General features: G+C 36.3%; 1 protein-coding gene across 1 annotated transcript in view; it reads right to left on the reverse strand.

Moving 5' to 3' along the window:
- Positions 1-25496, reverse strand: part of SNTG2 (syntrophin gamma 2) — a 442011-nt gene that overhangs the window by 150820 nt on the left and 265695 nt on the right. Inside the window, exon 12 of the mRNA XM_030886702.2 lies at positions 17815-17886. Within this exon, the coding sequence (XP_030742562.1) occupies positions 17815-17886 (72 nt within the window). The remainder of the gene's footprint in view (positions 1-17814; positions 17887-25496) is intronic.

Below are 25496 nucleotides of genomic sequence, written 5' to 3' on the forward strand. Positions count from 1 at the left end.
GAAATAGAGGAAAGAAGTAAGAGGCAAAGGGCATATATACAAGCCTAACTACAGCCATGTACATATATAAATATATTTAAGATTAAGGGGGGAACGGACCTAGATGCATTAATTATTGGTTTGGTAGTAGGGTGGCAGGTGGACATTGGGCCTCCTCATGCACCTTACTTCTAAAAGTAACATAATTGGTCTTTCACACTTTAACTATATTAGGCTGTACTATATATTGAAGGCTGCAATCTTTGATCTCCATCAGCAAGTGCTTCAAGGTCTTCTCAGTTTCAGCAAGCCAGGTTGTGTCGTCTGCATATTGCAGGCTATTAATAAGTCCTCCTTCAATCCTGATGCCACTCTTCAAATGGTCTATATTCTATGATTATTTGTGCAGCATAAAGACTGAATAAGTATGGTGAATTGATACAACCTTGATTCACATCTTTCCTGATTTACAATTTTGCAGTATTCCTTTGTTTTATTCTCACAACTGCCTCTGGATTCATATGTGGGTTTTGCATGAACCCCATAAAGTGTTTTAGGATTCTTACTCTTCTCAAGAATGCCCATAGTTTGTTATGATCCTCGAATGCCTTTGCATAGTCACTAAAACACAAGTACATATCTTTATATTATTCTATGATGTGAAACAAGAACCATTTGTTATCAGCAATGCTATCCCTGGTGCCAAGTCCACTTATCAAACAGCTTGAAATTCGGGCAGCTCCCTGCTGATGTACTGCTGCAGTTGCTATTTAATAATGTTCAGCAAAAGTTTACTTGCATGCCATATTGATTATATTGTTCTATAATTTCTGTGTCACGGTGCATCATCTTTCTCTGGAATAGGTACAAATGTGTTTTTCATCCAATAAGTTTTCCAGGTAGCCGTCTTTCACATTTTTTGATATAGATGAGTGCGTGCTTTCCGTACTTCATCAGCTTGTTGAAGCATTTCAGTGGGTATTCTATCAGTCCTTGGAGTCTTGTTTTGTCTAATGCCTCCAGTGAAGCGTGGGCATCTTCTTTCAATAATATTAATTCTTAATCATAAGCTCCCTCTTGAAATGTTTGAATTTCCACTAGTTCTTTTTGCTACAGTGACTCTATTCTATCTTCTTTTGATGCTTCCTGTATGTTCAAAATTTTGCCCACAGAATCTTTTAATATTGCAACTCAGGGTTTGACTTTTTTCTTCAGTTCTTTTAGTTTAAGATATACTGCAAATGTTCTTCATTTTTGGTTTAATAAACCTAGGTCTTTGTAAATTTTATTATAATGCTTTATTTTATCTTCTTGAAGTGTGCTTTGAAATTTTCTGTTCAGTTCTTTTTACAATATCATTTCTTCCATTTGCCTTAGGTATTCTATAATTAATAGAAAGTTTTATTTTCTCTTTTGAGATCTACTTTTCCTGTCTTTTCAATGAACTTCTGCTATCTTAAGGATGATATGCTCGATGTCATCACACGGCTCATTGGGTCCCTGTCATTAGTGTTCAATGCAGCAAATCTATTCCTGAGATGGTTGCAAATTTCAGATGAGATATACTCAAGATAATATTTTGGGTCACTTTGATATGTTTTCATTTCCTTCAACTTCAAGTTGAACTTACATATGAGCAATTGATGGTCTGTTCCACAATCAACCCCATAAATCAGTACATGGGGTTCAAAATGAAATCAGTTCATTTCAGCCATTGATATTGAGCTTCTCTATTATCACTTTCACAGATCTTGTCATTTTATATCTGTGAGATCCTTCTGGAGAAGTCCTCATGTATAAAGGCACCTTTAGTGTTGTTGAAAAAACTATTTTCAATGAAGAAGTTGTTGGGCTTACAAAATGCAATTTCCAGCTTTGTTTCTATCAGCAAGGTCTATTTCCAACCCCTGTTCCTTCCTCTTTGTTTTCCATTTCTGCTTTCCAATTTCCAATAATTATGAATTCATCTTAATCACAGTTGATCAATTTCAGACTGAAGATGCTGATAAATTCTTCAGTTTCTGCATCACTAGCTTCAGTGGTTGGTGCACAAATGTGAAGAATGCTTGTATTGACTGGATTTCCTTATGGACAGATAAATATTGCCCTAATACAGACAGAGTTGTACTTCTATATAGTTCTTGGAATGTCCTTTTTGATAATGAATGCAATGCCATTCCTATTGAATTGATCAGTCCTGGTATAGTAAATCATATGACAGCCTGATTCAACGTGGCCAATACCAGTCTTTTTCAGCTCACTCATAGGCATTAATCTTGATGTTTCATTTCATTTTTTACTACTTCAAATTTTGCTAGATTCATACTTTGTACATCCCAAGTTCCAATTGTTAATATATGTTTGCAGCTGATTCTTCTCATGTTGAGCCATGTCCCAGCAGCAAATGCAGGCCCATAGGTTTTACTCTTTTTGTATCAACTCTACTGCATCTGACAATGTTCTGCTACATTCATGAGGCTTTCAGCATCCGACAAACATATTCATAAGTTTTTCAGTGGCTAATTTCTCCAAACTGGACTGTCTGTTCCTTATTAGTAGTCTATTCTTAGTGTGGAAGCTTTTCTGAAACTAATCCACTTTGGATGGCCATGCTGGCATTTGAAATACCAGTGGCATAACTGCCAGCATCACAGCAACACACAAGCTACCGCAGTCTGACACACTGACAGACAGATGGTGGGTTTTTGTTTTTGCTTTCTGAAACATGAGATCAGCAAAACGAGTGCCTGACATTTAAGAAATTCAGTTTCTCTCTTTCCATGTCTTTGTATCTAATCTTTTGATTCATTTAACTCTTTAAATGACCCATTCATTCAAACACTCCACAGATGTGTACTGAAGAAAGTACATCAGATATTGCATGGGAGCACTTCTTGAAGATCGATTTTGTCAACACAAGGAAAGAAGGTAAGGATGGACACACTGCCAAGGTTTCTAAATGTTCCTTCCAGTCAACAGTGATATTTATATTCAGTTCAGCATTCTGTATCAGAAAATAGTGCAAACATGTGCCTGTGTTCAGTGATGAGATTCAGCCAGTTCACACTGGTTCAGCAGAACCAGTGCCAATTTTTTTGTTCAGTTCAATGAACCAGTTGTTAAAATGACACTTGCAATCACAATTCTCTCTAAGGTGGAAACCACAAGTATAGACTACTTACTCTTTTTAATTGTTCAGTTGCAAAACAGAGAATTCTAAGTGTAGTAGTGTTCATTCCATTCATAGGTATAAAAAATAAGACAGAGCCATGCTTGTAATATTTATTTATTCACCCCATAAAATTCATTATCATTATGCTTTTGATGAAATACATGAATACAAATAAATTTGTATTCCCTTGCATTAGTTACTTCAATAAATAAACACATAACCTACAGAGAAAAATGACAAACAACCAGGGGATAACATGTTTCATTCGTTTCCCACAAGTCATTATGAGTGAATTATGCAATTCCTGAAAGTGTAAAGATTTAATAATATTGTCAGAACAACTGCTGGAAGTTCAGCTGAAGTGGAAACGGGTTTTTCAAAGATGAATATAATATGTTCAGAGAAGAGAAATTGCTTGTTTCTAATACAGCAAGCACCGTGTCTACTGTCTAATTGGCCTACCGCTGGAGTGGGATCCTGCTCCTACAGTGAAAAGACATTTAAGGATAAAAGTGAAGAATATTGCAAGTGAGGATGCCCATCAAGTAGCAAAAGGGAAGATCTTAAATACGTTTTGTATTTTGGTGGTACTTTTTCATCTTTTTTCCTTAATACTTTAAAACTACCTCATAACAAAATCTAGTTTTATGTACCTCTGTTTTTGTTCTGATTAAAGTACTAAATGTATGAAATAATAAAATATCTTTTCGTGTATCATTATTTAATGCTTCAACGGTGAATCATTTTTAAATTACTTGAATTTCACTGCTTGTGTTGTCTCTTCACATAATAGTCTTGAGATATTCTGTTTATCTGTCACCCAACAAACTAGATTATCCCCAGTCCAGCCATCGAGCTCAGAAGCAACAAAGCCCACATGCAAGAAGCACACCAGCCTGTGTGAACACAAGGTGTCAAAGGGATCAGGTATCAGGCACCAAAGAACAAAAAATCATATCATTGTAAATGAGGGGAGCGCAGAGTGGGTCATAAAGCCCATCTGTAGGCAACTGGACACCCCCTTACAGAAAGATCGCGGTGAGGAGATGAGCCAGTCAGGGTGCAGAGTAGAAACAATGAAAAATACAACTTTCCTCTAATTCTTAAATGCTTCCTCCCCCCACTCTCATGATCCCAATTCTACCTTACAAATCTGGTCTAGATAGGAACTAGAAACACAGGGAATCCAGGACAGATGATCCCTTCAGGACCAGTGGTGAGAGTGGTGATACTGGGAGGGTGGAGGGAGGACTGGGTATAAAGGGGGAACCGATTACAAGGCTCTACAGATAACCTTCCTGGGGAATGGACAACAGAAAAGTGGGTGAAGGGAGATGTCGGGCAGTGCAAGATATGACAAAAAATAATAATTTAAATTATCAAGGGTTCATGAGGGAGGTGGAGGGAGGAGGAGGGAAAATGAGGAGCTGATATCAAGGGCTCAAGTAGAAAGCAAATGTTTTGAGAATGATGATGGCAACAAATGTACAAATATGCTTGACACAATGATGTATGTATGGATTTTGATGAGTTGTATGAGCCCCCAATAAAATTATTTTTAAAAAAAAAGAAAGAAAAATTTACTCAAATAGCTTTATCAATTTAGAAACGACCTAAATGGTTTTATTTCAAATATGTTTTATTATGCTTAGAAGGTACAGGATTTACCAAGTTGCAGAAATGACTACTGGTGTGTCTAAAACAAACTTCATGATTTTCACTATCCAGTATAACGTACATTCCTATATATTCTAGAATATTTCTCTATCATTTAATCCAGCTATCTTTGATATATCCACCAAACGCTTAATGGAATGTGATGGTTTCTGTGTATGTGTGACTAAGTGAGTGGTTACGCTTTCCAAATCGTCAAGGTACCTGAATTCAGAGACTGTATCATGATTTTGGAACCTGCAAATATTTCACAATAGACTGGCATGCAGAAACTGTTTAATAAATATGGTTGATTATTTCAACCAAAGAGAAAAGGAACAGACTCATTTTAAAAAATAACAGAAAATAATTTTTGGTTTAATCAATGACCTAAATTTTGAGAAATTATTTCATTTGTAGGCTTCCTTAAAAGATCCATATTCCATTTGTTTCACTTAATGGTTAAACCTTGATTACAGGGAAACATAGTATGTGATTATGAGTGATGTATAAGGTTGAATAATTGTTTTCCTTTGTCGCTTGTCATAATTGAAGAGTTATGTACTTTAACAAAGGAAAGAAGGTTTTGAAGCCAAATAAACAACACTTAAGACATTTTCTTTGCAAATTATTAGCTATTTAAGTTTGAGAGATTTGCTTCATCTTCACAAGCTTCAATTTTTGAATGATAAAATGAAATTATAATAAATTGATTATCATGAAATGTGAATAATACAAAAGGTAAATTATATTGCATATACAAGCTTATTTAATATTAATTCATCATCTTCCAATCCAATAAATTAGCATAGTATTTAATGAAATGCTAAGCCATGGTATATAATTAAAACATTATTTTAACTAAAGATAAGTTAATATCTTAACTGAATAAAAACAGTATTTAGTTAAGTAGCTCTCTTACAAAGTAATCAATCATATTACCTATCCATATTTCCTGCTTATCTCACTATTATAGCCCATATAAATTTAAGACTTTTTGACTAGTATAAGATAAGACAAAATAATAATTTATAAATTATCAAGGTTTCATGAGGGAGGGGGGAGCAGGAAGGGTGGGGGAAAAATGAGGAGCTGATGCTGGGGCTTAAGTGGAGAGGAAATGTCTTGAGAATGATGAGGGCAATGAATGTACAAATGTGCTTTACACAGTTGATGTATGTATGGATTGCAGTAAGAGTTATATGAGCCCCTAATAAAATGATTAAAATAAAAAAGCAACTACTTCATGTTAACTTTCTTGGTTGGGAGAAGGTTATATTTCACATTTATGATGAAACTAATTTATGGTTCAGATTCAAAAAATAGCATTATAAATACTACATAAATAAAAAGTAGGGGACATATACTCATATCGTTAGATATTTTCTTCTAGTTTTTTCTCCTCAAGCAATAATTCTTTTGTGTTTTTAAATGTGTTGTAAGAGTTAAGAAATGGAACAATTAAAGAGTTAAAGTCTTGCTGTAAGTAGTCAAAAACTGACTTTAGGAAATAAAAATATTTTGGAATTTATTACCTCAGTTTCCTAATTATACAAAATGAACGACTTTGAAGATTGCTGGAGAACATGTTGTAAAAATTTAAATACACAATACTTCAGATAGATTGGCACTACAACAGTATTTCTAACAATTGTAACACAATAGTTTTTAAGATGAACTTTGAAGCCAAGCAAATCTAGACCTACTCCACTAAATGAGTAAAACTTTTAGAAGTTACTTACTCACTTTGTGCTTGGGAGTTAGCTGTAAAATAAAGGCAAAAACAAAACAAAACCCCACTAGAGGCTATGAGGATTAAATTCAAGGATGATGAGATGATTAGCTGAGTTAATGCAAAGGAGGTGCACGGAATGACATCAGAGTAATCATTCACAGTTGTTAGGGTCTGGAGCTCTGACCTTAAGGTTGGTGGTTTCAATTCACCACGTGTCCCAGGTGAAAAAGAGGAGGCTGTTTCTTACCCTCGCCTATGGGTCGCTGTGCTTGGAAATCGACTTAAGGGTTATGAGGTTACGAGATTGCCTTTTTTGCCGGTTAGTTCCTATAAAACATTCTGGTGGTGCCGTGATTTAAGTGGTTGGCTGCTAACTAAAAGATTGTCACATTAAGCTTCTCAGCGGCTCAGTGGGAAAAAATGGCCTACCAATCTCTTCCTTCTTAAAGACTTAAGCCTAAGAAACTCTGTGAAATAGTTCTATTCTTAGATCTGAAATGAACTGAAATAGAATTGATAGCACACTCTAACAGCTACGTAATTATCACAATTCTATGACCCAACGCTAGTAAATTTAGTTTGTCTCAATTTTAAAATTGTTTACATTTATGTTGAGAGAAAATGGAATTATAAATGATGCTTCTTACTGTTAAATGATGTTTCCTTATATGCTAGGTGGAGGTTGTTTATAATTGAAATCATGATTGCAATCAAGGCACTGATTTATGCAAATTTCTCATCTATTTCATGGTGAGTGTTGAACTATGTTGAATATAATCTTAATAGTTTGAAGAACTCCTTTCTGAAGAGAAGGAAACAGCATACAAAAAGAAAATCACAACTCTGAAATTTGGTTTCTGGCCTAAATATTGATGATTATGCATTATGGGGTAATTATGAAAACAAAGTTTAAAAATAATTTTATCCTAAACATTATTCACTTTTCTTATTACTGTTCATGTAATACAATTTTCTGCAAAAGGACATAATTCTTAAACATATATGAAATACATACATGCTAAGTGATCAATACCAACAATGAAAGGTCTGCAAAAGAGAGGCATTATTATGTATAATCATTACTCAAAGATTTCCATCTTCTATCAGGACTATTGAATGTTATATTGATTTTTTATTCTATGGATTACAATTTATTTTAATTTTATTATTCTTTTAATTGTTTTATTAGGGGCTCATATGACTCTTATCACAATCCATACATACATCGATAGTGTAAAACACATTTGTACATTCATTGCCCTCGTCATTCTTAAAACATTTGCTCTCCACTTAAGCCCCTGGCATCAACTCCTCATTTTTTCCCCTGCCTCCCAGCTCCCCCCCCTCCCGCAGGAGCCCTTGATAATTTATAAATTATTATTGTGTCATATTTTGCCCTGTCCGACATCTCCCTTCACCCACTTTTCTGTTGTCCGTCCCCCAGGGAGGTCACATATAGATCCTTGTAATCGGTTCCCTCTTTCCAACCCGCTCTCCCTCTACCCTCCCAGTATCGCCACTCTCACCACTGGTCCTGAAGGGATCATCCGCCCTGGATTCCCTGTGTTTCCAGTTCCTGTCTGTACCAGTGTAAATCCTCTGGTCTAGCCAGACTTGCAAGTTAGAATTCGGATCATGATAGTGAGGCAGGGAGTGGGGGGAGAAAGCATTTAGGAACTAGAGGAAAGTTGTATTTTTCATTGTTGCTACATCGCACCCTGACTGGCTCGTCTCCTCCCCGAGACCCCTCTGCAAGGGGATCTCCAGTGGCCTACAAATGGGCTTTGGGTCTCCACCCTGCACTCCCCCCATCATTCACTATGGTAAGATTTTTTTTTGTTCTTTGATGCCTTATATTCTGATTCCTTCAACACCTCGTGATCACATAGGCTGATGTGCTTCTTCCATGTGGGCTTTGTTGCTTCTGAGCTAGATGGCCACTTGTTTACCTTCAAGCCTTTAAGACCTCAGACACTACACCTTTTGATAGCCGGGCACCATCAGCTTTTTTGCCACATTTGCTTATGTATCCATTTGTCTTCAGCGATCATATCATGGAGGTGAGTACACAATGATATGATTTCTAGCTCAGAAGCAACAAAGCCCACATGGAAGAACACATCAGACTGTGTGATCACGAGGTGCCGAAGGGATCAGTTATCTGGCGTCAAAGAACAAAAATCGTATTGTTGTGTTATATTGATTTTTGTGATATTACTGCTGTATTGACTTTATTATCTTTGCTGTAACTATTCTTTTGACTATTTCCATGATTTCATAATCATTTCATATCATATTTATTATTTTTTCAAAATGCCCGGGAAATAAGTGGGCATTGATGATAATAGTTTATTAACTAAGCACACACGGTATAAAAAATCCTGCAAAGTACCCAATTGTTAAAGAACATGCATGGGAAGTTATTGTTAGGTGCTGTCGAATCGATTCTGACTCATAACAACCCTATGAAAACCAGAACAACGCCCTCTCCGGTTTGTGCCCCTCACCCACCTTGATGAGTGAGTCTCCTGCTGCAGCTCTTTCGTGAATTGATCTCCATGAAGATCTTCTCTCTCACACAGCTTCTACGTTACCAAGCATCATGTCCTTTTCCAAGGACTTGTCCATGCTGCTCACATGTCCAAAGCACATGAGACTAATTCTCAGAATCCTGTTTCTCAAGAGCATTCCGATTTCCAACACACATTTATTCATTCTATCTGATCCATGGCATATTCAATATCCTTACCAAACATCATCAGTTGAGGCATCATTATCTAGTCCTCCTTATTCATTGTCTGGTTTTCACATCCATATGACATGATGGCAAACACTGTGATGTCACTTGTGCTGGGCACACCTGAGTCCTTAACGTGACATCTGCTTTTGAACACTTCCAACTGATCTCTAGTGGCCGCTTTGTCCAATGCAGTAAGTCAGCTGGTCTCATGACTGCTTCCTCTCTGGGACTTGGGATGTAGATCCAAGTCAAATAACTCCTTTGAGAACACTAATCATTTCCTCAGTTGTCATGTTATCTATCGGTCCCATTGTGAGAGTTTTTGTTTTCTTTATGATGATGTGCAATCCATACTGAAAGCTGTGGCCTTTGATCTTCACCAGTAAAGGTTCAAGTCCTTTCAGCATTCAAGCAAAATGGTATCTTTTGCATCTCCAGTGTTATTTATCAATCTTCCTCCAATATTGATGTGATGCTTTTTATATAGTTCAGCTTCTCAGATTATTTGCTTAGCATACAGATTTACCAAGTATGGTGATCAGATACAACCATGACTTGAAATGATTCAGAACAACCTTAATCTGTTAGAAAGATTATTACTTTTTGGTAAAGTTACGAGTTCTAGTTGAGCACAATGACATGATCTGGAGTTCCTGGTCACACAATGTTATGATCCCCACAGTTGTGGGCTTAGGCTTAGTCACTGAAACACAGGTAAACATTGTTATGGTGTTCTCCCTTTCAGTTAAATATATTTGACATCAGCAATGATATCCCTCTTTTGAATCCATCTTCAAAAGAAGATGGAGTTTCATGTGTTTCTTGAACCATCTTAGTTGGAAAAAAATACTGTTTTCACCAATGCCTTCAGTGTAGCGTAGACTTCTTTATGCAGTATCAAATGCTTCTTCTTAACATTGCTGACAATTCTTTGGCATGAGACTCTATGTATTCTTCCCATCTTTTAATGTTTCCTGTTTCTATCAATATTTTAGCAGTAGAATCCCTCAATATTATAACGCAAGACTTCACTTCTTCATTTATTCACCTTCGGAAATGCCGACCCTCTATAATCTCTGTAATTTAAATGAGCCTTTTCTTCATCTCTTTGATTATTGATTTCAACAAAATAACAAATACATCTCCCAATAAGTTATTGTTCAAAACTGGATAGTATAATTACAAGTTTGAAACTGATATTATGAAAATATACTTTTTGATGATTTTCATTTGATGCATGCTGAAGTTTCATATCTCTAAATTTACATTACATTAAATGTAAATGCTAGGAACTTCAAAAAGTTTATAGGAAAGTTCTATTACCTTTTAATTCCCATTTACCAAGAAATTTTTTAAAGTCCATGTTTGGCGAGATAATTACTTTAGAGCATATTTTCAATTCAAGGAAATAAACAAAACTTTGAATTATAATTTTCATTAAAATTTTGTTAATAGTTTTCTGGCATTTAATTCACATATAGTTCAATTCAATCAATCAATCAATCGCATTAAGAAGAGCTGTGCAATCATCACTACAATGCATGTTAGAATGTTTTTCTTCTCATAGCCATTTCTGTTAGCTCTCCATTTCCCCCTGACCTCTGCTGTGATGTCCCTAGGTAGTTATTAATCCAGTTACTGTCCATATAGATTTACCTATCTTGGACTTCCTGAGGTAGTTAGTTTATTGTGCCAACCTGGCCGATAAACACATGGGGTTAATTGAAGGGTGGAGGGATAAATGGCTCGGTAAGCCTCGCCTTTCTTGTTCTCAGGTCTCCTGCTTTCTGATAGTCGGGCCAGGGTGCAGCTGCCTTAGACAGTCCCCTGCTTCAGCTGGAAAGGCTCACTTCCTGCAAGACATCCCTGAGGAGAAGCTGCATTGACCTTCCCCGATGCAACCCTGGGTGCTGGAGCAGTCTTGTGGAGACCCCTGCCAGCGCTGAGATGCTTCCACATTCACTGACTCGGCTTTCCTCCTGCAGTCGGCATCATTGTGTCTCTTTTGTGAGATGGAGGAGGACTTTGTGGATTGGTGTTGGACATATGGGTTAATGGGTTAATGCTGGACTTATGGGCTTGGGCAGCACTGGGTTGGGGTGTTTTCTTGATGCGCACTTAACCTTCATATAAAACTCTCTCTTATGCATGAGTTTCTGTGGATTTGTTTCTCTAAAGTACCCAGACTAACACACTTCCTATAGAGAAAATCATATCAATCTCAAATAAAAAATATCACCACCACCACCAACAAGAAGGAACAAAAATGACAAAACACACCACGAAAATACTTCAATCAAAAAAGAAAGTAAAATATATTAAAAACTTAAACTTTCGACTGGGTCAAAAGAAGACCAGATAAGGTATTACATTTTAACTTAACTACATGCCATCATCAACTTTGCAATGCAGTCTGTCTCAGAAAGGCTACTCACATCCCTGAACTGTGGTCAGAGGGGATTCAAGGAGGCTTAATCCATTCAGAATTCTGCAAATAAATTTTGGGTTTCTATTGTCATCCATGGCCTTCTGCTTATTGAATGTTCCAAATTTAAGCTCTGATTCTGTTCTCATTTTTGGATTTGGATTTTATTATTTAGAATAATTGGATCACACAGGCTGTTGTGCATCATCCATGTGTACTTAGCTGATGCCTCACTTAGATGGCTGCTTCTTTGAAGACAAGCCTGGGCACACTCTACTTTTTTTCAACAGATTTTGCTAAAGTACCGTTATCTTCATTGACCTCTTCATAAGTGTGTATTTAATGAAATGATTTGATTAATTAGCAAAATCCACAATCAAATGAATTGCCATCAGATTGATTCTGATTCTCATGGTCCTTTAGGAGAGAGTACAACTGCCCCAGTGGTTTCCATGTCAATAAATCTTTACAAGACCAGAAAGCCCTGTGAAGCACCTGATGGGTTCTCCTGATAATTTGATTACTAAGGAACAAAAATAAATGCTTCTAATTAAGCAGTTTTTAAATAAGTTTAGTTACTTGTTAGGGCTAACCCATCTTATATAAACCAGTTTCTCCGATGATTTTCTAGATTGAAGAAGTATAGCTTCTATGAAGAAGAATGTGGCATCAGAATTGGAGGACAGTTCGCTAATAACCCATGATATGCAGATGACACTATCTTGCTTGTTGAAAGTGAGAAGGAATTGAAACACTTGCTGATGAATTCAAGAATTTCACCCTTCAGTATAATTTACAACTCAATCTAAAGAAGACCAAAATCCTCACAAATGGATCAATAACATCATGATAAATGGAGAAAAGGTTGATGTTCAGGGTTTTGTCTTGCTTGGATCCACAATGATGCTCATGGAATCATCAATGAAGAGGTCAAAATATGTGTTGCATTAGGAAAATCTGCTGCACAAGACCTCTTTATCGAGTATTTAAAAGAAAGGATATTACTTTGAGGACTAAGGTGCACCTGAGCCCAGCCATGCTCTTTTCCCTTGCCTTATATGAATGTGAAAGCTGGACACTGACTAAAGAAAACTGAAGAATACTATTTGCATTTGAATGGTGGTGCAGGAGAAGAATTTTGAAGGTAACATGAAGTGTTCCAAGGACAAACCAAACTGTTTTGGATGAAGTACAGCTAGAGTGCTCCTTAGTTGCAAGCACACCAAGGTTTCGTCTTAAACCCTTTAGACTCTTGCCTAAAGGAGAGACCAGTCCTTGAGGAAGGAGATCACACTTGGTAAAGCAGAGAGGCTGTTGAACAAGAGGAAAGCCCTCAATGAGATGGATTGACATTGTGGATACAAACCTGGGGTCAGTCATGGAAACAATTGTAAGGGTGGTGTAGGACTGTGCAGTGTCTTGTTTTGTTGTGCATAGGGTGACTAAAGGGTTGACATCAACTCAAGGGCACTTAACAACAACAACAACAACCAATTTTATTAATTTTTCCCTCTCCCATAAAGGTCCTGCCCATTTTTAACCTATTTTTTTCAGAGAAATGTTAACACTGAATGAGGAACACATAATAATAATCAGCACATTTTAATTATGGGATTGGTGGAACATATTGAAAGTTATAGACTGTAGAAAGAACAAACAAAGATGTATTGGAAGAGGTGCAACCAGAGTGTTCTTTAGAGGGAAAGCTGATGAGATGTTGTTACGTGTACTTTGAGTATGTTCTCAGGAAACACCAGTCTTTGGAAAGGATAGAATGCTTGGTAAAGTAGAGTGTCAGTGAAAGAGAAGGAGACCCTTGACAAGATAGATTAACATGGTGGCCACAACCATGATCTCAAATAATAGGACAATTTTTACAATGTCACAGAACAGGGCAATGCTTTGTTCTGTTGTGCATAGGGTTGCTATGAGTTGGAACCAATTTGAGAGCACCTAACAATAACAATATTGTCAGGTGAACCTTCGTTGTATAGTGGGTTATGTATAGAACTGCTACCTCAAGAGTCACAATTTGAAACCATCAGCAGCTCTGTGGTTTTCTACTCCCATTAAGAGTTACAGTCTTGGAAACCCAGAGGGGCAGTTCTACAATGTCATAAAGGATGACTATGAGCTCATATCAACTCAATAGCATTGAGTTTGTGTTTTTTTTTAAATAATCAGAATTCTGTGATGCTGTTGGTTTAAGTATTGAATTGCTAACATCAAGATTGATGGTTCAATCCCAATAACCATTCCTTGGGAGGAATGCTAAATTGTCTTCTCTCATAAAGATTTACAATCATATAGACTCTATTATAGGTTACTAAGAATTTGAATGCACTCAAAGGCAACATATTTTGGTATTAAAGTCTATGTAGCGTGTGATGATATCTGTATTTTTTTCAGTGGAGCCTCCAGACAAAGAACAGGAAATGAAGAATTCACACCCCACTTCAGAGAAACGAACTGCTGAAGGTTTTTGCATAGTTTCTAAACATTGTCAGATAATGAAGACCTAATGAACTGAAGTAGAATAATGTTGAAGACAGAGCCACAAAATCAGGTGCTTGGATCAGAAGGTACTCAAAAGTGACTGTGAATCTTCTGATTTCCTGGAATGCAGGCAATCATCGTGACTTGAGTCAGGCAAAGCCTTTGGGAGGGTAACCTTCAAGATCTTCATTTGATGACAGGGCATACTCAAGGTAAGAAGACACAGCTGCAAAAAGCTGCTAATGATTGGAACTTGGAACGTGCAAAGCATGAAGCTAAGAAAATGAGAAGTCATTAAAACGAATGGGACATATAAAGATTGACTCCCTAGACATGTGTGAGTAAAAATGGGCCAATACTGGTCATTTTGAATTAGAAAATTGTATGATTTTCACATTCCAGGAATAACACAATCCAGAGGAATTCATTGGAAAAAATGACATTGAAAAATCAATCATGAAGTAAAATGCTGTCTACTTCAAGGAAATCCAATCAATAAAATTATGATTCAAATTCATGCACAACCACAAAACCCAGTGAAGAAGAAATTGTAGAATTTTACCAATTATTTCCATGGGAAATTGATCAAACATGAAATCAACATACTTTGATAATTACTGGTGATGAGAATGCAAAAGTTAGCTACAAAGAGGAAGGAATAGTACGTGAAAAACAAGGACTTGGCAATAGAAACAAAGCTGGAGATTTGCTTGATAGAATTTTGCAAAACTAATGAACTTTTTCAGAGAAAATTCCTTTTTATCAGCCACACAAAAAGGCAACTATACACATGGAATATTTCAAGTAGAATACACATAAATAAGATTGACCACATCTAAGGGAAGAGATGATGGAGAAACTCTGGATCAGAAGCTAAAGCCATGCCAGTGGATGATGGTGGAATAGACCTTTAATTTCTCTTACAAGTTCACGTTGAAGCTGAAGAAAATGGAAATAAACCCACAAGAGCCAAAAAAAGACCTTGAATGCATGCCCCTGAATTTCACGACCATCTCAAAAACAGGTTTAGCACACTGAACACTAATGAGAGTAAACTTGTGGGACATCATCAAGAACATCATTCATGAAAAACAAGGTTATTAAAAAGGAAAAAAGGAAAGATTCATGTGGATATCAGAACAGACTCTGAAACTGGCTCTAAATTATAAAGTAGTTAAAGTAAATATAAAAAATGATGAAGTCAAAGAGCTAGGTAGAAAATTTCAAAGGGAAGATATAAAATTAGCAAATATCTAGAATTAGAAAAACAAATAGAAAGATGTATCTTAATGTGATATGCAGGTTTATTGTGTCAACCTGGTCAATAAGAACATGTGGGATTAAAAAGGTCCCAGTTTGGTTGAAGGGCAGAGAAATAAATAGCTTGGTGAGCCTCGGCTTTCTGTCTCTTGCTCTCTGGTGATTGGACCAGTGCACAACATCTGGTTCTCTGCCTCAACTTGTGAGCTACACTACCCATTGGACACCCAACCTGTGGACTGTGTTGCTATAACTTGACGTTCCTTTGAGACCTGCTTCGCCACACTGCTGGTGTATACATCACTTGAGCTGGGGACTGTTGGGTCCTGTCATCTGGCTGTTTTTGACCCACCCTGCTGTTTGCTGCCTGTGGCCAGACTGCCTGCATTGCACTACAGGAGACTCAGCTGTCTGCTTCCTTTACCTTGGACCCACCAGGCCTTGTGAGTTGAAGAACTATCAGTATATTAATTGTTTCACAGGAGTGAGTTGAACTGAGCCCTCTGTACTGCTGTGTGGACTAATTAGCCATTATATTCCTTCATGCTCTATCTATCTATCTACAAAATCATAAGTGTCCTGGTATTATATTTCTCTAGAGTACCCTGTCTAACACTCTTAAACTTCAAAATCTGACGAAAAATTCAAACCTTAGGTGGTCATACTGAAAGATTTGATGGAGAAAATAATGAAGGATAAAGGAAGCATCAAAAGAACATGGAAATAGTATACAAAGTCACTGTATCAAAAATAACTAGTCAACATGCCACCCTTACTGGAGGTAGCATATAAGCAAGAATCAATGGTGATGAAGGACAAACTTCAAGCTGCATTGAAAGAGTTATCCAAAAACAAGGCTCCAGGAATTGACAGAATAACAAATGAAATGTTTCAACAAATTGATGAAGCAATGAAAGCACAATGAAGCAAAAATTGGACATTGAATACGGAAGATCATAGAAGACTGTATGCAGTTGAATTGTGGCGTTGGAGAAGAATATTGAAAGTACTATGGACTGTTTAAAGGATAAACTGATCCGTATTGGAAGAAGGAAGGCTAGAATGATTCCATCATATATACTTTAGACATATTGCCAGAAGAGACCAGTCCCTGGAGAAAGACAACATATTTGGTAAACTAGCGAGTCGGTGAAAGAGAGTAAGGCCTTGGACAAGATGGAGGGAACAGTGGCTGCACCCATGGGGCTCAGGCATAAGAATTGTGAGATGCCACAGAGCCATGCAATGTTTCCTTCTGGCATTCACAGGGTGTTAGGGGTCAGAGCCAGCATGATGGCACCTAACAGAACCAAGTGGAAGAAATGCAAGACACAATTTGAGCCACATAATATTTCATGGCAAGATTCTGCTTGTAACATTCATTACCTCATTTGACAAGAGAAATTATGTAACTGGGACTGACAATGGGTTAGGGACTACCCTTGTTCTAGTATGGTGTGTGGTGAACATGGGACTATTTGACAGACGGCAATCTACTCCTTGGCTATGGTCACTAAGTTTGTTATTAACTTTGATCTCATTTCCTTTCCTTCATATATTTTATCAACTCATGACAAAACCTGCGGTCTGCTAGATTTGTTTTCAAGGAAATACCTGTAGGTCTGTAATCTGGTCCCTTTGGCACAATTTACATTTAAATATTCAGTAATCTTTATTTCTAGTATATACACCTGCCTATAGCATCTGGTCATAAGTTAGGCACAATGCCTCCCAGTAAAAGTGTATCTGACTTTTAAACTCAGTTTTTGTTAATTTCAAGAGTGCATTACATGTTTATGTGTTTTCCCATTAGAAACAGTTAAAATGGATTAAAATGGCAATGTATTAGCCATTTTAATATATGCTATTGTATAATTTTAATATTAGTTACTATGTAATTTTTAAAATAAATCATGTTACTCTGAAACCTTAAAATAAATGTTATAGACAAAACTGCCCTTTCTTGGCCAATGAATCCTCTAACGGATAAAAATATTTGTTTATTCTGATCAGTCCAGACTAGATTAAAAAATAAAATATTTTAGGAAACAAATCTGTATCTGATTTTTAAATGTTTAAAAAATGTTTTTAAAAACATTGCAATTGGAAGCTATAAAGTATATATACTCTCAGCACACACATACATAAAAATACTCACACCCTCTCAAAATAACTGACAAAATTCATAATAGCACAACAATATTATCTAATATGATAGTCGGCTGAGGCTCGAGATAATTTTCATGTTATTTTACCATTCTAATAGACTTAATGAAAACAAATCATCTCATTATTTAAACTTAAAGGGATATCTTGTTTATGTGAAAACATCTAAAATATAAAAGCATGCTTACCTTATGAACTTTAAATAATACCTCACAGAGGTTGTAGAGTTTCTCAGCTCGTACCCAGTCTAATGTGCTCACCTGCAAGAAATATCAAAGTCAATGTGAAGAAAATTGCCACTTTTGGTTGGAGAATTTAAGCATTAACAACTTTGGAATGCTCTAATATGTCTCTACTTCATAAAGTTAGAAGCCACAAGTGCAAGAATTAGTACTAAGTTAACATACAGTTGTCTCTGATTGTGTATGATCTCAATATATTTAGTTAAATTATTAGTACAAGAATACAGTAGTGTAGAAACCCATCTGTTACACACAGTTGGGTACACCATTAAAAGCTAATTTTGTATTACTTTAGATAAAACTAAAGTCTGGATTTTAAATTATATGTAGAGAACTTAAGGTGTACTCTAAATGTGGAACTTTTATGTAGTTACACACTAAAGTAGGTGAACTTATGTAATTGATGATATGTGACATTATAGAAAGAATTGTTTCTCTTCAGAAATAACTTACTAATCAATTCTATATCAGAAATGAATGAATGTTTTTATAATTCATTAGTTTAACTGAAGTTCTGTCTTTATTTCTTCTGACTATAATTTGCCATAACTGTAGTAATAATATTGATGAAAATAATTTTAATTTTGAATAATATTTCACATTTTTGAATTCATGTTAGTCTACATCACTATATCCATACAGTATATCTAAATATTTAACAGTGTGTCAAGTTTAGACATTTATTGCTCGCATTGCAGTTATTCTTTCTTCCTTATCCTGTGCCCGCCTCACAATTGTTCATATGTTTGATTGCACTGTTGCAGCCACTCTGTGAATCCAACTCCTCTATGGCCTTTCTCTTTTCCTCTACCCTCCACTCAGCATGACGTCCTTCTCCAGGGACTGTCTCTCCTGGCATGTCCAACGTATGTAAATGGAGTACTGCCATCCTTGTCTCTATGAGGATTCTGGCTCTCATTCCACAACGGAGTGGCTTGTTCTTTTGGCAGTCCAAGGGACTTTTAATTATCTTCATAAGCAGCAGAAAACAAAATTATTGATTCCTCTCCAGTCCTTTTTAACCAACTTTAAAATGTGTATGAGGAGAGTAAAACTACCTTGGCTTGGGTCAGATACAATTTAATTTTCAGGGTAACCCCCCCCCCATTTTTTAACATTTTAAAGAGGTCTTGTGCAGCAGATGTATCGTGATGTTACCTATTGGTCAAAGCAAAACAGTGAGGATTTGGGTTTGGTTTACGTTGTTGTTAGGTGCCAGTGAGGGACTCTATGCCTAATAGTCAACAAAACAAAAGTAAACACCCTTCTGGTTGCAGCAGATGCACCCATTTCAATGCATTGTGTGCTCTCTTGATTGAGGCTTCCATGAGTATTGATCGTGGATCCAAACAAAACGAAATCCTTGACAACTTCAATTTTTTCCGTTTATCATGATGTTATCTATTGGACCAATTGCGAGGATTTTGCTTTTCTTTACATTGAGTTGTAATCCAGACTGAAGATGCAATTTTTTATCTTTATCACCACTTGTTTTAAGTCCTCCTCAGTTTCAGCAAGCAAGCTCATGTCATCTGCAAAATGTTCCTCCAACTCTGATGCCACTTTCTTCTTCTAAGCCAGTTGATTTGTTTTGCTCAGCATACGGATTGAACAAGCACTGAGAGAAGGTAAAGGGTCCAGCCCTGATGCATATGTTTACTGATTTTAAACAACACAGCATTCCCTTGTTCAGTTCCCAAAACTGCCTTTTGATCCATGTACAAGTTCTGCATGAGCTCATTAATGTTTTGCAGTCCCCATTCTCAAAGCTGTCCAACGTTTGCTATGTTCCACACAGTCAAAGGCCTTCGCATAGTCAATGAACCACAAGTAACCATCCTGCTAGTCGTCTCTGTTTTGAGTCAAGATCCATGTGAGATGAACAATGATGTCCCTTGTTCTATGCCCTCTTCTGGATCGAGGCTGAACCTCTGGCAGCTCCCTATCAATGTACTGCTACAACTATGGCACAGTAAAATTTAGCATGCATGTATTTTTTAATATTGCTCTATAATTTGAGCATCCTATTTTGTCACCTCTCCTTGGAATGGGTACAAATAGTGGATGAAATCTAGTAAGTTTGGAAAGCAGCTATTTTAAACATTTCCTGGCAAGAACAAGTGAGTACACAGACCACTCATAAAAGAAGAATTGAATAATGTGGGATGACTTCAAGAAGAGTAGACATGGATAAATAAAAACATATTTAAAAAGACAAGAAAGAAAGAAAAGACTAGTGTGGATGTCTGTGTTAGACAGGGTTCTCTAGAGAGATAAAACCAAATCCCTGGTAATTTAATATATTTATTTATAAAGATAATTAGATATATAACGAGAAACGAACTGTTAAATCATATACAGATAAATATATAATACAAGAAATAAACAGTTAAATTAGAAAGCACTACAAATGGCTTAGCGCAACTCACGTCCGTGAGAGAAAGTTGAGAGACTAGTCCTTCAAGTCTCTGTCTGATGCCAGATCTTCCTCTATTTGTAGAGAGAGCTAGGCTATGTCAGCACAGCAGCCAATCACAAGGCAGGTCACCAACCGCCAGTCCCCAGTTCCAGAGAAGTCTTAAACGGACCTCAACTTACAGTGACACAGTCCACAGGCTAGGTGTCCCACAGGCCGTGTAGCCTTTAAATTGAGGCACAGAACTAGCAAGGCAGCTGCACACTGGTCCGATGATCACAGAGCGAGAGACAAGAAAGGCAAGGCTCACCAAGCCATTTATCTCTCTGCCCTTCAGTCAATTCCATCTGCGTTTATCAGCCAGACTGACACAATAAACTATCTCAATGTCAGAGAGAATCTGAAACTTGCACTTAATCTTAGAGTAACTAAGGCAAATGGAAGTAATGATGAAGTCGAAGAGCAGAAGAGAAAATATCAATAGGCAGCTAAAGAAGATAAAGTTAATATAATGGCATGTGAAAAGATCTAGAGCTAAATTTGTAAAAAAGAACATTCTTAGCATATCTTAAACCTAAAGAATTGAAGAAAATATTCAAGCTTCAAGTTGCAATTATTGAAAGATTCCATGAGCAAAATATTAAATGATGCAGGAGGCATCAGCAGAAGATGGGATGAGTACACAGAATATACTCAAAAGAACTAGCTGGCATTCAACCATTTAAGAGGTAACTGATGAGAAAGAACCAATAGGGCTGAGGGGTTCAAACTACACTAAAACATTGACCCAAAACAAGGCTCCAGTAATTGATGGAATACCAATTGAAATGTTTCAGCAAGCTGATAGAGAACTGGAAGCATTAATATCTTCAGAGAGTAGAATTTTTAATACTGTATCACAGTGAATGTATTTTCCTTATTAGCACATAGAACATCAATATATTGTATAAAGAGTAGACATTTAGAATCATATACTAAGGTAAAATTTTAAGGTGTGCTTCTTATTTGCAAAATGTATACAAATATATTTTAATTTATATATTTTACATCTAACACATACTATATACAATATATTGCACATATTTATTTTACTTGAAAAATATATACATATATATATAGGAATAAACAGATATATATATATATCTGAGTAAAAGTCCTGTCTTTCTATAGGAGAGTGGCTGTTGGTTTGGAACTGCTGTCTTTGATTATTGCAGTCCAATGTGGAACCACTATGCCACCAGGTTCCCTATAAGACTGTGTTAGTAATCTATTATTTTTGCTGTTCACTTGAACATTTTATTTTTAGTAATGGCCATTTCTATTTCTCGCTTAATCATCTCACTCTCATTCTGTTTATGTGCTGTTCACAGTTTTGACTGTACGTCCAGCTCTGGATAGAGCGTGGGATCTCAGAATCAAAATTCAGTGAGTCTCATGGTGATTAGGGAGGAGAATATTACTCCAGCAGAGATGACAAAAAGAACAATTTAATATAAGAAGTGTTCTTACCTCTGGGATTGGAACTGCTTCTTTTATGGGCTTGAATAACAACAACAAAAATCTTTTTTTTCCCTGAGAGATATTTGTAGTCACCCTGGGAGGGCATGTGTAGTACTTGATTGACAATGGAGAGAACAATGGATTAGAACTGAGAAAAACAGAGAAACCTGGTCTATGTTTCATTATTTACGTGCTAGATAATGAAGTGCTGGGAAATTTCTATTCCTGGATTGTTCCGCTATGTAGCATCTAGACCTGTTTGTTATTTCTTTGTTAAGTCACTTTGGGGTGGACTGTCTGTCGCTTTGTATTAAAACATTTCCCAGTTGATTTATAGTCCTCTATTAGCTGTTTCTATTCTGTTATCAATCCATCCCTTTGTCAAACTAATTATTTTTAGGCTTGTTAGCCTAAAATGTTTCTCTCTTCAAGCAAGCTAATCCACTTCGACCTATAAGTGATAAAAAATATTTAGTTAAGATGTCCTGAGAGTTCTTGCTTGGAATAGGACTGCGTGCTGTCCACGTTCATTAAGAATTTTGACCAAGAAGTGCTCTTCATCACGTGTCAGCTATTCTTTGGTGTATGGATGGAACTTCTCCCCACTTCAACCACTGCTGCCACAGCGACTCAAGATCATCTCTACCTTGTAGCCATGTGACACCCCATGACCACAGTATACATTTCTTTAGTATTAAATGAGCTTGTGAGAAATTTCTCTGTGTTAATCTGTTTACGATTCTTCCAGCAGACACCATATGGCACTTATCCAAGTGTTTTTCTGCTACAGAAGCAAATTGTAAGGAAACCTGGAGATTATTTTGAGATGCTAACTAGATAATCCAGACTTCGTATACAATTTATATGAGCACAATTGTTTTCAGAAGGATTTTGTAGATGGTAATGTGTCTCAAATTTTAGGAAGAAAATCATATTTCCAAAAGCTATACAGCACCTGGTTTTGAATCTCATTTCCTTCTCCTTGAATTAAGTCAATAAATACTATTGAATGGAGTAGCTCTTTATTTTCATGTCGTTCCTTTGTTCACTTGGCCCCTCTTCTTAAAGACTCAGATACAATCCCTAACTGATGTCTTCCCTCATACTGCCAAGCAGTTATTCCATCCCTCTTCTCATTTCCTGAAGCTATGTCGTTTTCTCAAATCTAGTGGTCTCTGATAAATTATGTTAATTGTTGTATATCTATGTCTTGTGTTTATACAACAAGACGGATGTTTAGTGTATCGTAGCATCAGATGACTGATAAGAATGTATTACGTTAAATCCACACTTATAGGTCGAATGCGGATTAGCTTGCTTGAAGAGAGAAACATGCTGAGTTAATGTAACTGGGCAACCTAGAGGCAGGATGGCCAGTAGCAAGCTGGTAAAACACAGTTTGGTTTGTCCATAGCTATTAAATTCTTAGAGAGAAATGCTATGAAGACATTTCTAATTTAGCAAAAGTACATATATAAAGCACACGTAGGTTTCTGCTTGTTTTTTCTTTAAAATATCCGTTGTGTGTTTCAGGCATCTTCAAATTAGTTATTTGATGATGTCTGGCCCTGTAAAGGAGCCTCCGTGGCACTTTGAGTTAGGTGGTTGGACTGCTGACCACAGGGCTCGTGGCTCAAAAACACCAGCTGCTCCACAGGATAAAGATTAAGTTTTATGCTTCCATAAAGATTTATAATCTCAGAAACAATATCTTGGGTCACAAAGAGTTGAAATCAATTCAATAACAGTTTTTTTAACTCTATAGTAATGCAAAGTTAAATATTGTAATCATTACAGAAGTAAAAGTCTTTTAAGATAATACAATCTCTATAGTAATTCAAGATTAAATATTGTAATCATTACAGAAGTAAAAGTCTTTTAAGATAATACGTTGAATTTAATTGCCAGATAACTAATAAAAGACATCCATATGTGTATGTTTATGTATATGTATATACAGTGGGAAATGAAGGGACTTCAAAAATTCATGTAAAAATTCTATTATCTTTTAATTCCATTTTCCATGAATTTTGTACCACCTTCCATATACATGTATGCATATAACTATTGGTATAAGTATGTATGTATAATTAGGATATTATGTAAAGTAATTGCCAAGTTCAAAGTTGGAAAAGTAAATGTGAAGTTTAAAGTTGGAGGATGACATCATGGTAGCATGTTAACAAAAGTCAAAATCTTGAGTGTATCCATCCTAAAGCAGAAAACCCCTAGTATATTAATACTAAAACTTAAATATGGCCACGTGTCATCTGAGAAGCATGTAGATTCACTGAGACCCATCTGAGAGATGTAGAAATTCTGGAATTGGGCTTACAAATTTTGGGCTTCTTTTCATTCTTCACAATAAATATACTTTGAATTCTAAAATGTAAATATTGCTGCTGTATAAGGTCCCTGAATGATATGAATGGTTCACACTTGGCTGGTAATTGAACAGTGACTTGGAATTCACAGTGGCGGGGTGGAATAAAAGTTGTCGTGGTGTGCTTCATAAATATTACAGCTAAAAGTCCCTGAGGAGCGTTCTATTCTGTAATTCATGACATCATCATCACCATGAGTTGGAATTTTCACTAGGACATACCACAGCAATATTTGGATGCATTTGTTTAAGGAAAGGACTCTCTGAGTACAGTATGCAAACCACCGGCCTCAGGAGTCCTGGTAGCTTTGTAGAAATGTAAAATCTTAGACCCCATCCCAGATCAGAGACTGTGTATATAAAAACAGGTGATTGCATTCGTGTTACTGTTTTTCATATTTTATAAGAAACTCCAAGTGGTTTAACTATGGTGATCATTCTTATTGCACCAAATAAGATTCACTTTTATAGTACACTTTTTAGGGTATAACTCTGGTAGAAACAGGTGAAACTCTCTAAAAGCAAATGGGATAAATGTGGAGTGATTCACTTTGCATCATTACAGTAGCTTTACTTCCTGTGAGAAATGATTTTATATGATGGGAATGGGATTCAATCAGTTCCATAATTACACTCCTTACTGTTAACTCAAGGGTGGTGACTCAGAAACCAGGGCAAGAAATGAAAAATGAATATTGCTCTTAACTTGATTTTTACAGACTAGCATGTAAGGATTTATCACCAGAAATCATGACAGGAAAAATTAGACTGCTAGTTGGGTAAGCTCAAGTATTTCCCCCAAAGTAATGATGGTTGATCTTTTCTAATATTTTTGGTCAAATTGTATTTGAAATGACTAAAAAAGTTAGAATATAAAATGTATTTTATAGCATTGTAGCCCAGGCATGATATGTATATATTAAAAAACCCTGTCATTGAATTTATTCTGTATCTTAGTGACCTTATAGTAGAAGAACTGCCCCATAGGGTTCTCAAGGCTACCTGTATTAATGGAGAGCCACACCTTTCTCTACCAGAGCAACTGACAAGTTCAAGCAGTTGACTTTTAAGTTTTCAGCTGAGCATCCTAACCACTGTACCATCAGGAGTCCTCTGAATGATAGTCCGAGAATGATTTCATACTAGATACGAAATTGCCTAATCTCTTCTATCTTTAATCTTCATTTAAATTATTTCCAGATAACTTTATATGATAGAGTAAATTTACCTAATTGATATTCTCACAACCTAGCCTATGTTTTACATATGCATAGCAACTGCTACATAATTTATATGTTAATGATATATGATGCTGTAAAATTGATTGTA

Source organism: Echinops telfairi, unplaced genomic scaffold (genome assembly GCF_000313985.2).
Source record: "Echinops telfairi isolate 266 unplaced genomic scaffold, ASM31398v2 ScPeMD7_3509;HRSCAF=4178, whole genome shotgun sequence".
Classification (NCBI taxonomy): domain Eukaryota; kingdom Metazoa; phylum Chordata; class Mammalia; order Afrosoricida; family Tenrecidae; genus Echinops; species Echinops telfairi.